The sequence below is a fragment of the Oratosquilla oratoria genome, chromosome 22 (assembly GCF_046742065.1).
Source record: "Oratosquilla oratoria isolate Oo_2021 chromosome 22, ASM4674206v1, whole genome shotgun sequence".
Classification (NCBI taxonomy): Eukaryota; Metazoa; Arthropoda; class Malacostraca; order Stomatopoda; family Squillidae; genus Oratosquilla; species Oratosquilla oratoria.
Genome location: NC_134798.1, coordinates 43,551,347 through 43,565,616, shown reverse-complemented (window position 1 = coordinate 43,565,616; position 14,270 = coordinate 43,551,347). Strand labels below are relative to the sequence as shown.

The following is a 14,270-nucleotide window of genomic DNA, read 5'->3' as shown; positions in this document are numbered from 1 at the left end:
GATGACCTAGGATGAGATGGATGGATGGGGTAAAAGGGGCATTGGGAAAGAGGGGAATGTCTATTGAGGAAGATTGGGAGTGGACAGAAGATAGGAGTGAATGGAGAATGGTTGTGTATGGAAGATGCTGTGATGTATGAGGGGGAGTGGGTGGGGGATGGGGGCTGAGGGAGTATGTATGAGAAATGAATTGATGCAGCCCGAAGGGACTTTTCCCCATCTTCTCCTTTTCTGCATGAGGGGATGGAGATGGGGGGTCGCCGAATTAACGAAGTGGCCTTGCTGTGGATGTGGTGTGTCTTGCTTCTGACCCAGGGCAGTGGACAAGATGCAGGGATGACCTGTCATCCAAGGGGTGCCAAGATAAAAGGGAGGGTGGAGGGGAGTGGAGTATGTAGGGGATGGAATGGGTGGGAGTGGTTTCTATGTTTTTTTTTTTTTTTTTTTTTTTTTTTTTTTTTTTTTTTTTTTTTTTTTTTTTTTTTTTTTTTTCTACCTCCTGTGTAAGGGGGGAAAAGCCTTTGGTATATGTATGTGTAAGTTTTAGTTGATATATGTATCTGTCTTAACCATATGTGCTGTATCTTGCTACATTGCCTCTGACCCAGGACAGTGGGCAAGATGCAGGGATGACCCGTCATCCAGGAGGAGCCAAGATAAGAGGGAGGGAGGGGGTTGAATGGGAGTGGAGTATGTGGGGATGGAATGGGTGGGATTGGATTTTATGCCTTTGTTTTTTGGCTACCTCCCTTGTAAAGGGGGAAAAGTCTTTGGTATACATATGTAACTATATGTATACCAAAAAGTTTATTCCCATATATAAGGGAAGTAGCCAGATATTTTTATAGCTATAAGTTAACATTACAAATATTTACACACCACCCACTAAGTCAATCCCCAGAGGCATCCCTCAACTCCAACCACTCAGTTCATGAACAGACGACATACTAGCAGATAATTAATTGGAACACACATCACCCTCACAAACAACAAACCAAAGAGGACACAAAATACTAGAACACCTACTCTACCAGACAATCTTCTCTGTATAACCATCAAGCAACAACCCGACATAACAATGTGTTCACTATCCCAACAAACGCATACATCGTGGGAAACTGTAGAAGACCCTCCCCATAGGCCATTTCCCAATAAAGGTTACTGTAGAACTGGAAAATAAATGCAGCCTGCATCCATCTATCTGTATACCAAAGGCTTCTTCCTGGAGGTAGCCAAGGCAAAAGCATGCACCCATTCCCACCCATTCCACTCCCAACCACCACCCTTGTTTTTATCTCATCTTAAGTTGTAAGCTCATGTGTGGAACCTACATACATGAGATTATTCATAAACTACAAAAAAGCAAGAGGACTAAGAACCGCACCCTCCCGCTCTGTGACTGTACCAACATAGATTAGTCCTGACCACCAAATCAAACTGCCCTAGGTGCAACCACCATACAGAAAACACTGAACACCTCATCTAACATTGTCCCACCCTAACAGTCCCTAGACAACAATGAAATAGTGAATATTGGATTTGTAATTATTGATATTTAATGTCTTGCTCATTGTGCCCAAACACAATGTATAGTTAATATTCCAGGAACGGATGACTTTATCCTGAGTTCGGACTTCATGGCTCGACATTTCCTTGTTGGTGCACTTCTGTCTGAAGTCCGTGCTGCTTTGGGGGAAGTTGGTGAAGTTCAGCGTGTAGCCATATCTGTACTGAGGGACTTGCTGGCCAAACATGCCTTTGATGATCGATATTTGCAAGCTGTGAGTAATATTTCAGAGATTTCTTGTATTTTCACAAGCACTGTGTATTGACCTCATATATTAGGTTTACCATAGTCCCTCCCCTTACCTTTGTGGAATTTTCCCTTTAGTATTTTTGGACCATTGATAACTAAAATAAAAAATATATATATATATAATAATAATAATAGAAAAAATTAAATAATGGATAAGTGGGGACTCCTGTATTTTTTAGATAGGCATCCCATGGAAAGATAAAGTAGGTGCATGCTTCTTATTATCTGCATGAAATAAATCTATAGAGAAAGAGAGAGAGAGAAAAGAAGGAATTTGGAAGGTTTGGTTATCCCAGGACATTTCTTGGACCATCATCTCTTTGTTATGAAGTTATTATTCTAATTTGTATATAATTTTCTCCTTTTGTTCAAGGGCCAGCAAGGTAGAATAGCCTGCTTATATTTCCCAATAGTTACGATACTATTGGAGAATGTGTCTCGTCTTAGCTTCCCCAAATCAAATACAAATTCTGGGACTCACTCATTCAGCCGCAATGAAGTACGATCAAGTGCGAGAGGAAAGGTGCAAAGGTAACATTATTTTATGTTATTTAAAATTTTTCATTATTTTATTTGTGTATTTATTTTTATTTCGTATGTTTATCTTAGCTCCTTCATTCTAAATAGAGTCAGATAAAAGGGACAACAAATGGGTGTTAGGTGTGGGATAGGTGAAGGCCATTTGATATGTAAATCAATTAATCCATTCCCTCTGATCTATAGCAGAAGACCTTAGTATAAAAGAGGCGTATGTATATAGAAGACTTGAATGAAAATAGAATACTAAAGCATTTCCGTAAGCTGAAGTGATTTTGTGATTTGCAATATATTTAATTCATCAGAAATGCTGGGAGCACTGACATGAGTGGGACCAGCACTCCTGTCCGCAGCAGTGGCTCAAGCCGTGGAGATGCTTCCTATCTTGCCCTCATAGCTGGACCAGGAGCTGCTGCAGGACCTATCCAACATAACATGATGCATGGAAGGTCCTCCTCGAGTCTGGAGTCTGAGGACCACCCACCTTCGTCCTTGGACCACCACGAGGATGATGAATTTGATGAGGAAAGCAAGACTCATTCCAGGTAAGTGTTGGTGCATGTCACTTTGAACTGGAACAAGGCTGTGTCCATTTACTCTGTTTATATATTTTCAGTTTGACATTAACAATATTTCTATTGTTTTGTTGATTATCTTTCTGCTACAATTCTTAGATCTCAATTTTATCATCTCTGTGACTCCACCTCTTTATTTTCCCTGGTTCCCTATGACAGGGAACAACACTTTGTTCCTCTTCATATCATAAAAGGTGATTAAATGGCACAGAAGGAGACCAAGACCCCTTTTTATTTATATTTTTCTCCCACATAGTCGACAAAAAAGTATGCATTGACTTGACCCCCTCCCTGTAAGAGGGATTAATGCCTTTATATATTTGAAATTAATCACACATTCCATGCTTTCACTAAGCTAGCCCCCTTTTAAGGGGGAAAAGGCCATTTGGTGTATGTATGTATGTGCACAATACAACTTGCATATAGATATAATCATAACTGATACATACCCATCACCCAGGAGGTGCCAAGATAAGAGGGAGGGTAGAGGGTGGAGGGGAGTGGAGTGTATTAGGGATGAAATGGGTGGGAATGCTTTTTATGCCTTTTTCTTTTTGGCTGCCTCCCTTGTAAGGGGGAAAAAGCCTATGGTATATGTATGATATACATACATATACCAGAAGGCCATTATTAATGTGATAATGATATTTACAGGAATTTAAGTGTAGCCTTCGCTGGAGAAAATGGCCCTGTGCGCTATGATAAACTAAGCATTGGTGAGGTGCGGGACTTGTTGGTCTGCTTTCTTCATGTTCTCAAGCACGTCCCTGAGGCACATATGGTTGCTTGGTGGTCTACACTCTCTACAGAATCCATGTTGGAATTCTTCACCCTCTTGCAGTAAGTCATTCAATTTATGTGGAAGACACCAATCATGTTTATGTTATTTTTTAGATTGTATTGAAGTCAGCCCATCAACCCGTTACTTCAGGTCTTTCATGCAGGAGACCCATAATGCCCATGTAATGAGTAACAGCTGGATTTGTTCACAATTCACTCAAGGAAGCAATAGCATGTTAATATTCTAGGTAAGACTAAAGTAGGGCAGTATAGGATGTGTTCAGCGTCTTCCATGTGGTGAACGCAACTAGGACAAATTTACTTCTGTGACCAGGCCTGTTCTGTTTTCATTTTGTTTTGAAACTGGTTGGTGATCTGAAGGCAGTTGTGCCAATGGGGTTCTTGCTTGTCATGGGGGGAGGAATTTCTTTGGGTTAATGCTTCAGGGAATTTGATGGTTGTGTAGGGTTTGTCTTACGATCAGTGTTTTTATGTGTTTTTGTATGGATGTACCTCCGAAGGGATTTCTCCCCGTCTTCTCCTTTTCTGCATGAGGGGACAGAGAGAAGGGGTTGCCAAACTAATGAAGTGGCCTAGCTGTGGAGGTGCTGTGTCTTGGGACACTGCTTCTGACCCAGGGCAGTGGACAAGATGCAGGGATGACCCGTCATCCAGGAGGTGCCAAGATAAGAGGGAGGGAAGAGGGTAGAGAGGAGTGGAGTATGTAGGGGATGGAATGGATGGGAGTTGTTTCTATTCCATTGTCTTTTGGCTACCTCCCGTGTAAAGGGGAAAATAGCCTTTGGTATGTATTTATGTATGTATTAACCTCTTCAATACGAGTCAAATTCTTGCACGCAGTTTCGGATGCTTGATGTATGATGATCCATCACAATTCTCATGTTATGAAATATAAAGTCATTGGTGATTTACTTGTTCTCCTTCACTCTGAGTAATAATAAGCACAGAAAATGCGATCAAGCCAGAATTTGCGGGGCACTCAGCTATAATTACAAAATAAATGTAATCAGGACATCAACACGAGCATCCTCATATACCCACTCAGGCCTCGTGATGTTTGTAGGCGTCATTGTATGGAAGGGTTAATAGATGCAGGTGGTATGTTGTTGTAGATGTTTGAATTATATGCTGTCAGTTTAGATTTTTTTGGTGCATTCAGTTGGTTGTGTCATGTTGATTGTATTGAAAAGCTGGGTGGATGTGAAGTGAATTGTTGAGCAGGACAAACGAGTGAGTGTCTGAATGGAGTGAAAAGTGTTATGAGAGATATGTACTCAAGGGATTGAATGCAAAGATTAAAATCATACAAGGGAATGATTATACCCAAGAGGCAGTATGGAACAGAGACTCAGAAAATAAGAGAAACAGAAAGGAAGAATTCATGTTTTTGAGATGAAGAGTTTGAGAAATATAACTGTCACAGGAATAGGGAATGAAGAATGTAGATGTGAAAATCATGGAATAGCATTGATAATTATTACATTTAAGAATTTACAATTAGTGATGAAAATTTTATAGTTTTATGAGAATGTTATCATGAGATATAAGGGATTCAGTACATAACAGTTATTTATGGAATTTATGGATATTTTGCTTTTTTATTATAGATTATGTCTTCACCACTTTAAATATGGTGGCAAAAGACAAATAGTGAGGGAACAGGGCCCCAAAAGAGCTTCCACCTTGCCAGCCAAGCTCCAGCCTCCATACTGTGGTAACCACAGAGCCTCCACTGCAACGGATACTTACAGTGGTAAGACCCAAGTTGTATATGCACATGCTCTCATGCAGTTTCACACACACGATGAATGTGTCATGAATCTATGCTGTCATGCCTGCCAGTTGATTATTTTCCTTGATTTTATTTGTTATTAAAGGGGCTTTAAATGGGTTTTAATTTGGATGTAGTAGACATGTTTTGACTCAACCATCCCCCTTATAAAGGAGGAAGAACATTTTAGTATGTGTGTATGTATTTATTTGAGTATGATATGGGTGTAGGGTGGATGTATGCTTTGAATTAACCACCCCCTTAAGGGTGAAAAGGGCTTTTGGTGTATATATGTATGATGTATGTGTGCATTGAATTAATCAACCCCTGCCCCCCCCTCCCCTCCCCATATGGGGGGAAAGGGACTTTGGTGTAATTATGTACTCTAAATTTTATTTATTTTTATTATTATTATTATTATTATTTTAAATATCCCCATAGTGAGTAGCCATGAAGGAGAAGGCTGGCTTCGAGCTCTGCAGGAAGCTAATCTGGCCACAGAGGTTGGACTAATTGTGTTGGACGTCCTCGGTGTCTTCACCAACCACTGTCGAGACCACCTAGTTGCTGATGGCTGTGATGCACTCATGAAACAAGTCTTTACCCTTCACCTACTCTTCCTGCAGCTAGGACAGTCAGAAACCCTAATGAAACATGTCTTTGCTGCTGTTCGTGCCTTCATAAGCAACTTTCCTCAGACGCTTTTTCAAGGTAGAGACAAATGAGTACTTTGCTTTTCTTAAATGTGTGGAAAGTGGCCGAGTGATATTGTTGGATGTTATTGTGCTCTTGTTATCGCCGTTTTCTTGCTTTATACACAGGTGATGCTTCCCTCTGTGGCTCTTTGTGCTTTGAAATGCTGAGATGCTGCAATAGCAAGCTGACTAACCTGCGGCATGAAGCTTGTGCTGTCCTGTACCTTTTAATGCGCAGCAATTATGAGTTTACCAGGAGGGCCGGCATTAACAGGGTCCATCTCCAAGTTAGTTTCGAGCTATGTTTTACGTAATGTGATAATGTGTTCATTGAATTTATTGTCTTAAATTTAAAAGAGTAGGGAGAAAAATCCTTTTCAGTTTGTTATTATTTTCTTCATTTATTTATTTTTACAACTGTGTTGGGTTACCCCAGTACAGTGAGTCCTCCTTATACGGTAATTCTTTATCTGGTAAATTCACAGTTACGGTATTTAGTAATTACTACCCTCAATTCTATTTACGGTAAGAAAAATTCACAGATACGGTATCCGCTAGATATTTTGAAGAGGGAAGAGCAGGGAGAAGGTACATCTGCCATATCCTATTATTACCTGTTATAATGGGTTCGGTATACTGTAATTTCAATTTGCGGTAAGGTTTTCAGGAACGCATATGTACCGTATAACGAGGACTTATTGTATAAGGGAACTGCTGCCCACCCTTTTGTTTAGACAGGTTCTCATTCCTGCTGGTTTCAAGAGGAAGGTGTGTATCCTCCCATCGCTGGAATCCGTAGGAACACAGATTGGAGATTAATCCTTAATAAAAAAAAACATCTATATACTGAGAGCTTTTTCCCCCTTATAAGGGAGGGAGCTAAGTCGGACGCATGTACCTATTCCCACCCACTTCACTCCCCTCCACCACCCTTTCCACCATTCCCATCTCAGCTCCTCATGGATGATGGGTCATCCCTACATCCACCAACTGCCCTAGATCAAATGCAGTGCAGCAAAAAATACATACACACATACAAAATACATACATACAGCAAAAAATAAATGGATAGAATAAATAAATAAATAAATAGATAAATAAATAAATAAGAATATATAAATAAATGAAATAAAATATTATAATAATCTACAGCCTATCTTAGATTTTTCCTTTATCACCTCCGAGGAGGTGCTCAGATGAGAGGGAGGGTGGGAGGGGTGTGCGAGTGTATTTAGGGATGAAATGGGTGGGAGTGTTTTTATGCCTTTCCCTTTTTGGCTACCTCCCTTGAAAGGGGGAAAAAGCCTTGGTATATGTATGTATGTATGTACCTCCGACTTGGCTGTCTCCCTTGTAAGGGGGAAATAACTCTTGGTGTAAAGATAGGTAGACCTCTGACTGCCTCTTCAATGTGATATTTTTACCAAGGCAGTGCTTGTTGTTGTCAACAAAATATTTAAGATAATACTCTTTAGGAGTGTTGTAACAAACTCTGACTCCTCTACAGAGACCTGAGATTAGCAATCTGTTGCCCCAGGTCTCTTGCAAGAGACCTTAGATTCCCAGGTACCAGCTTCCCATAAATCACTCAGGGGAAGAAATACTTTGTTGTTGTCTAGGAGTCGATAGTAGAGGGCATTGTATGATGAGGTGCTCATTGTATACTGTGTGGTGGTTCCATCTGTGGCAGTTTGATTGCGTCCTGAACCCAAGCATGCCAGTGTGGTATTTACTTCTCTTGAGAGGAATTTTCTTACAGAGGCTGATGTCAGGATGTCGGTGAAGTATTGAGTTTGGTGGTTTTCCTTGAAGAGCTTGTTTAGTGATCTGGGTGTGAATGTGTGGATGTATTGTGTGGTATGGGGGTAGGTTATGGCATATGTTTGAATAGTAAGCTGCTCATTTTATATGTATGGGTGGTAGTGTTTGTGTGATATAATGAGATAGGTGCGTGGGGTTGAGGGCACTAGCATAGAACTGTGTACCTATCATTTTGATATGATATTCTGTGGGGAAGATTTACGTTCCTGTGTGCAGGTGTCCTATCAGGGTTTGGGTGTGGGATAGGTGAAGGGTGAATGTATGCTTTGGCTGGCCACCCTCATTATAAGGGGGAAAGCACCCTTTGGTACATGTGTATATGTATGTTTTAATTTCCGTCAGGTGATTATATCTGTGTCACAATTGCTCGGTGAAGTCATGGGCCTTAACAACTCACGCTTCCAAGAATCCATGGCTCTCATCAACAGCTACGCTTCAAGTGATAAAGCCATGGATAACACAGGTAAGTGTAAACCTTCATATTTTGTGCCACACACTTAAGTTATATTCAGGTCTCGCATATAATGGAGATTATTGCCACATTGATGAAATTTATTATGATTAAGATGAAAATGATCAAATTAATGTGTATGAGTGAAATGCACATTTATTAATCATTACTCCATCTCCACCTTTCTCCCATCTACTTTCTTTATCCTCTTCTTCCTCCACTGCCTTCTTCCTATTCTGTCTCTTTTTTTTTTTTCTTTGTTTTATCTTATTTCTGTTTCCTTTTTCTTTCTCCTCTCTCATTTGAATTTTCATTCTTTATTCTTTAAATTCTCACCATTCTCTTTTTTTCTCTCATCTTCTCTCATCTTTTTGTCTGTCTTTCTCATGCTCTTTTTATTTTCATTTCCCTCTTTTCCTTTCTCTCTCTCTTGCTCTCTCATATTGTGTGCATCTTTAAACAGGCTTTGTAAGTGAGGTGCGCGACCTGACAAAGCGAATTCGTACTGTGCTGGTGGCAACTGCTCAAATGCGGGAACACGAAAGAGACCCTGAAATGTTGTGTGACCTGCAGCACTCCTTGGCCTCCTCCTATGCGTCTACCCCCGAACTCCGCACAACGTGGCTCCAAGCCATGGCCAAGCACCACTTTAAGAATTGCGACTTGTCAGAGGTGAACAACTTTTCTTTGTGCTTTTAGAGAAACTTGACCTGTTCAGATCAGCCCAATGATACTTTGTAGATTTTGTTCAGTGTGGCAACGGGTGATTTCAGTCAACTGAAAGGGTTACAAGTTTGAACTGACCTTTCACTCATACATTTTATTCAGGCAGAGAGATCTACAAGAGGACTCAAGGACTGTTACTTGCTATTGAGGGACTAGATTTCTATTTGAAATTCAAAATAGCAATTATTTTTTTATAAGATATAAAAAAAAATTTCATTTTTATCATGAAAGGATGAAAAAAATGGAAAAGAAAAAATACAGTAAAATTATTTGTTTCAGTGAGATGACAGGCTTACAGATGATTTTCTTATTTACAGGCTGCTTTCTGTCAGCTGCACATAGCTGCCCTAATGGCGGAGTATTTGCGGCACCAAGGAGAATACCCTGAAGGCTGCCAGGCCTTCTCTATCATCTCCCCCAACATCCCCCATGATGAATCTAACCTAAGACTTGATGCAGGTGTGCTTTTATATTCTCTTCCCTCTCTCTCTTACTCTCTCGCACTCTCTCACTCCCTCTCTCTCAATTCAGCCGAGCTTAGTGTCAACCAGAAATGTGTCACTCAAGCTGCGCACATTATTTTTTAATCCAAACAGTCCAGTCAAGCATGTGAGACATTGTGTAGGCAGTGGTTTGAAATTTGGATACATTTTACTGTATCTGCAAGAAGCTAAAAGTAAAAGGGCAGTTGGTGAGATGCAGGGATGGCCCGTCATCCAGGAGGAGCCAAAATAGAGAGGGAGGGAGGGGTGGTAGATGGGGGTGAAATGGGTGGGAGTGGAATTATACCTTTTGACTTTGGTTACCTCCCTTGTAAGGGGGGAAAAAGCTCTTGGTGTATATGTGTATATATATATATATATATATATATATATATATATATATATATATATATATATATATATATATATATATATATATATAATGTATGTATGTATGTAAGAGAGATGAGGAAGCTAGTCCCATCATTCTAGTTCTTTGGATTTTAGGAATTGGATAAACATATCAGAGATCATCAGAATGGTGACTCGTGTCATCTAGGAAGTCACAAATCGTTTTACAGTCATGATTAGATTCTTCTGTACTACACTACTGTCACAAATACAAATAAAATAGCCTAGTGATAGCCAGAATAAAAGTGGTACAAAAGGGGTTAAAATCGATTATCTCTTATATATTTGAGATTTTTTTTATAAGTATAGGTTCTCGGAATAATTTTTTTTTTGCAGTTTGTAAATATCCTCATCAAACTGACACACCAATGTCTCACATTGCTATTATTCTTGCTTTTTCATTCTGTAGTAAATGCCAGTAGAAGATTCTTTATGTTAAAATGTAGTAATTATGAGCTTCATCTTTTTATATATATATATTAGCTCCTTGCTTGTTGCTTGCTAGGACTCACAGTATTTAAAAGCTAATTTTTGTGTACACATATATCTGATCTGCAATATAAATAGTGATGCTTATGCAGTTCAGTCCTGTGTATGTTAAAAAGTTACAGGACTCTTTGCATACAAATTATGAGGCTTTTTTTTTCTTTTAACCAGTAGAAATTATTGCAAACCTTTAGAATTAAGAACTTAGTTATTGAATTATTTTGTCAATGTGATTGTATAGTTGCTTTAATATTGTTTATTTTTAGATTAGGATTAATCAGTTAAGATAATTTACATATACTTCAGTCAAAATGTCTCAACCAGATTAGCTGTACAATAATTAGGCTTACATTACTGATTGTTGCATTCTTACTAAAAGATGTGACAACAACAGAAGTACTTGTAGAGCTATCATTGCATGAAAACGTGAAAGCCACTCTCACAGATACACTTGGGTATTTTGTTGTCGTTTCTGTTTTCCTTTTTTGTACAGTTTCTTGCTTTTATCCACAACATCACTTTTCCATAAAGACACTGTATGACATATGTTCAGGACACTTGAACAAAAGGTATGTCCATTTGTATCTATGTGGTGCTTTCTGACAATCTGGCCTGCCGCCCATTTCTATTTTGTCCGTCATCACTTGCTTTCTTGGATACCATGGCTGCTGTGTAGATGTGGCATGTGGCACAGAGATTCTACGCTTGCGTAACGGTACGTACCATTACAAGACAGATCTGTTGGTGTTGCATTGTTTTCTAACACACGGACAAGAAAATCTGATTTTCTGTATTAATGTTTTGCTAAGCTTATTGGTTCAATAATACACTTATTAATTTCTCATAAATGAATGAATGAGCATTACTAATCAGCTTTTAGATGGTGTAGATCTAAAACTTGCATTTTTACTGAGCTTAGATTTTTTATCTGCTTGACTTGTAGACACAAAAACATTACTTTTGCTTTACGTGTGGCTTTTCATGTTGTTACATCTCCTGCAGTCATCCTGAAGAGGAGCTTGATGAGTTCCTCTCTGGCATTGGTATGTTCTGAGAATTGGGAGTTAAAATGTGAAGACTTTGAGGCTGTTTCTGTGATGTGCGTTATTCTAACAGATAACCAGTTTTGAAACAATTTCTAACTAATGTAGGCTATAAATATAATTGGTCAGTTCTTCAAATTTAGTTATAGAGTCAGATGCACATAGAAAAAGTTAGTTTCATCAGATATAGTTGTATCATTTATATGAGTAAAATCTGAATATAAATGAAATATTTAATTTGTAAATTATTTGATGAATTTTATTTAATACCTGTGACTGTAACCAGGTCTTGTTGACACTGTCTTCACCATGGATTCCCTCATCAACCAACTGGATCTGTCGGCAAATATGGTGGAACGTGCTGAGCGGTATGAGCTGCTTGGAAACCTCTATCGTATCCTGATTCCCATTTACGAAGCTCGACGTGATTATCCAGCGTTAGTTCGGTGCTACTCCCATCTCTATCAGGTGAGATGGAACATGAGAGAGGAAGAGAGAAGGAGTTTGAATGTGTTGAGATGAAATGTCTGAGAAGTATGATAGGGGTTACTAGGCTAGATAGAGTGAGAAATGAGGAGGTGAGAAGGAGAACAGGGGTGGAAAGGGAGCTGGGAGATAGGGTTGATGAAAGAGTATTAGGATTCCCCCTCGCTGTGAGTATAAAGACTTGTGATCCTTTGTAATGCAACATGTCCTATGAAGAAGACCAAGTTGGTCGAAACGTTAGGGCAACGTTTGCCCTTCCCCACCCATTTATCTCTCATTTGTCTGACAGGGTAGACAGAAAGGCACTGTGGGAGGTTATGCAGATATACGGGATAGGAGGAAAGCTTCTGGGAGCTGTCAAGAGTTTTTATGAGAGTAGTAGAGCTTGTGTCAGGATTAGAAATGGAGAGAGTGAGTGGTTTGAGGTAAAGGTGGGACTTCGTCAGGGATGCGTTATGTCACCCTGGCTGTTCAACTTATACATGGATGGGGTGGTGCGAGAGGTGAATGCAAGGGTAGTGGGTCAGGGATTGGAGATGGTTAAGGAAAATGGAGAAAAGTGGGAGGTGAGCCAGCTGTTGTTTGCGGACGACACTGCGCTTGTGGCAGGATCGGAGGAGGGATTGATGAAGCTGGTGACAGAGTTTGGGAGAGTGTGTGATAGAAGAAAGCTGAAGATAAATGTGGGTAAAAGTAAGGTGTGAAAATGGCAGTAATCTGGAAGTGAGCATTAAGGGAGAGCAACTGGAGGAAGTGGATAGTTTTAGATATTTGGGTGCAAATGTGGCAGGAAAGGGTGGAGTGAAGGTGGAGGTAGAATGTAGATTGAGAGAAGCGAGTAAATGCCTTGATGGAGTATAAAGTGTAATGAGGAATAGGAATCTGGGAATGGATGCTAAGAGGAGACTGTATGAAGGAGTGATTGTGCCAACAGCACTGTATGGAGCAGAAACATGGAACATGAGAGAGGAAGAGAGAAGGAACTTGAATGTGTTTGAGATGAAGTGTCTGAGAAGTATGATGGGGGTTACTAGGCTAGATAGAGTGAGAAATGAGGAAGTGAGGAGGAGAACAGGGGTGGAAAGGGAGCTGGGAGATAGGGTGGATGAAAGAGTATTAGGATGGTTTGGACACATGGAAAGAATGAGTGAAGAAAGACTAGTAAAGGAGGTATGGAAGGCAGATGTGGAGGGAGTGAACATGAGGGGATGTCCTAGGATGAGATGGATGGATGGGGTGAAGGGGGCTTTGGGGAAGAGGGGAATGTCTGTTGAGGAAGGACGGGAGAGGACAGAAGACAGGGGTGAATGGAGAATGGTTGTATATGGAAAATGTTGTGATGCATGAGGTGGATTGGACGGGGGAATGGGGGTGAGGTAGTGTGTGTGAGCAAAAATTTTTGACGCAGCCCGAAGGGATTTCTCCCCGTCCTCTCCTTTATATGGGGGGACGGAGAGGGGGGGTCGCCGATTTAATGAAGCGGCCTTGCTGTGGATGTGCTGTGTCCTGCGACACTGCTTCTGACCCAGGGCAGTGGACAGGGTGCAGGGATGACCCGTCATCTAGGAGGTGCTAAGATGGGAGGGAGGGTGGAGGGGTGTGGAGTGTTTTCAGGGATGAAATGGGTGGGAATGTTTTTGTGCCTTGTCCTTTTTGGCTACCCCCCTGGTAAGGGAGAAAAAGCCTTGGTATATGTATGTATGTATGTGTGTATATATATATATATTTATATAACTCCTTACTTTAGTAATTTCATGTTTATTATTTGATGACAGTTTGAATATGGTTTGATCATTTGTTGTTCCTTTTCCACAGGCCTACTCCCGCGTAGTGGAGGTAAACACATCGCAGAAGAGGCTGTTAGGGCGATACTACCGAGTGGCCTTCTATGGTGCTGTAAGATATTTCTATATTTTAATACTTTTTCAATTCCTCTCATTTTTCTTTTTATTTATTTATGTAATCGTATTTATATTGAACCCAGTACCTGGAATCAAGGGATACATTTATAAGAGATATATTTTGGTTTCATATTTGTTTAGTAATCAAGGTGGGTGGGTTGGGTGAACGAAGCTGAGCTAGTGTTCAGGATGCTGTACAATCTAAAATATGCAAAGGTGATAAGAGTTGAAGAAGAATGTGTAGACCAATGTTTCCTAACTTTTCAAG

General features: G+C 40.1%; 1 protein-coding gene across 7 annotated transcripts in view; it reads left to right on the top strand.

Annotated features, from left to right (window-relative positions):
• Ziz (dedicator of cytokinesis protein Ziz) overlaps window positions 1–14,270 on the top strand; it is a 69,490-nt gene that overhangs the window by 27,688 nt on the left and 27,532 nt on the right. For 4 of the 7 annotated variants that reach the window (XM_076205838.1, XM_076205840.1, XM_076205836.1 and 1 more), the window contains 13 exons: window positions 1,594–1,781; window positions 2,190–2,347; window positions 2,659–2,898; window positions 3,583–3,768; window positions 5,337–5,482; window positions 5,942–6,211; window positions 6,322–6,482; window positions 8,359–8,479; window positions 8,931–9,139; window positions 9,511–9,652; window positions 11,249–11,287; window positions 11,902–12,083; window positions 13,917–13,997. In XM_076205838.1, coding sequence (XP_076061953.1) covers window positions 1,594–1,781; window positions 2,190–2,347; window positions 2,659–2,898; window positions 3,583–3,768; window positions 5,337–5,482; window positions 5,942–6,211; window positions 6,322–6,482; window positions 8,359–8,479; window positions 8,931–9,139; window positions 9,511–9,652; window positions 11,249–11,287; window positions 11,902–12,083; window positions 13,917–13,997 — 2,123 coding nt within the window. The remainder of the gene's footprint in view (window positions 1–1,593; window positions 1,782–2,189; window positions 2,348–2,658; window positions 2,899–3,582; window positions 3,769–5,336; window positions 5,483–5,941; window positions 6,212–6,321; window positions 6,483–8,358; window positions 8,480–8,930; window positions 9,140–9,510; window positions 9,653–11,248; window positions 11,288–11,901; window positions 12,084–13,916; window positions 13,998–14,270) is intronic. The other 3 variants (XM_076205837.1, XM_076205843.1, XM_076205842.1) reach the window with 2 other exon arrangements.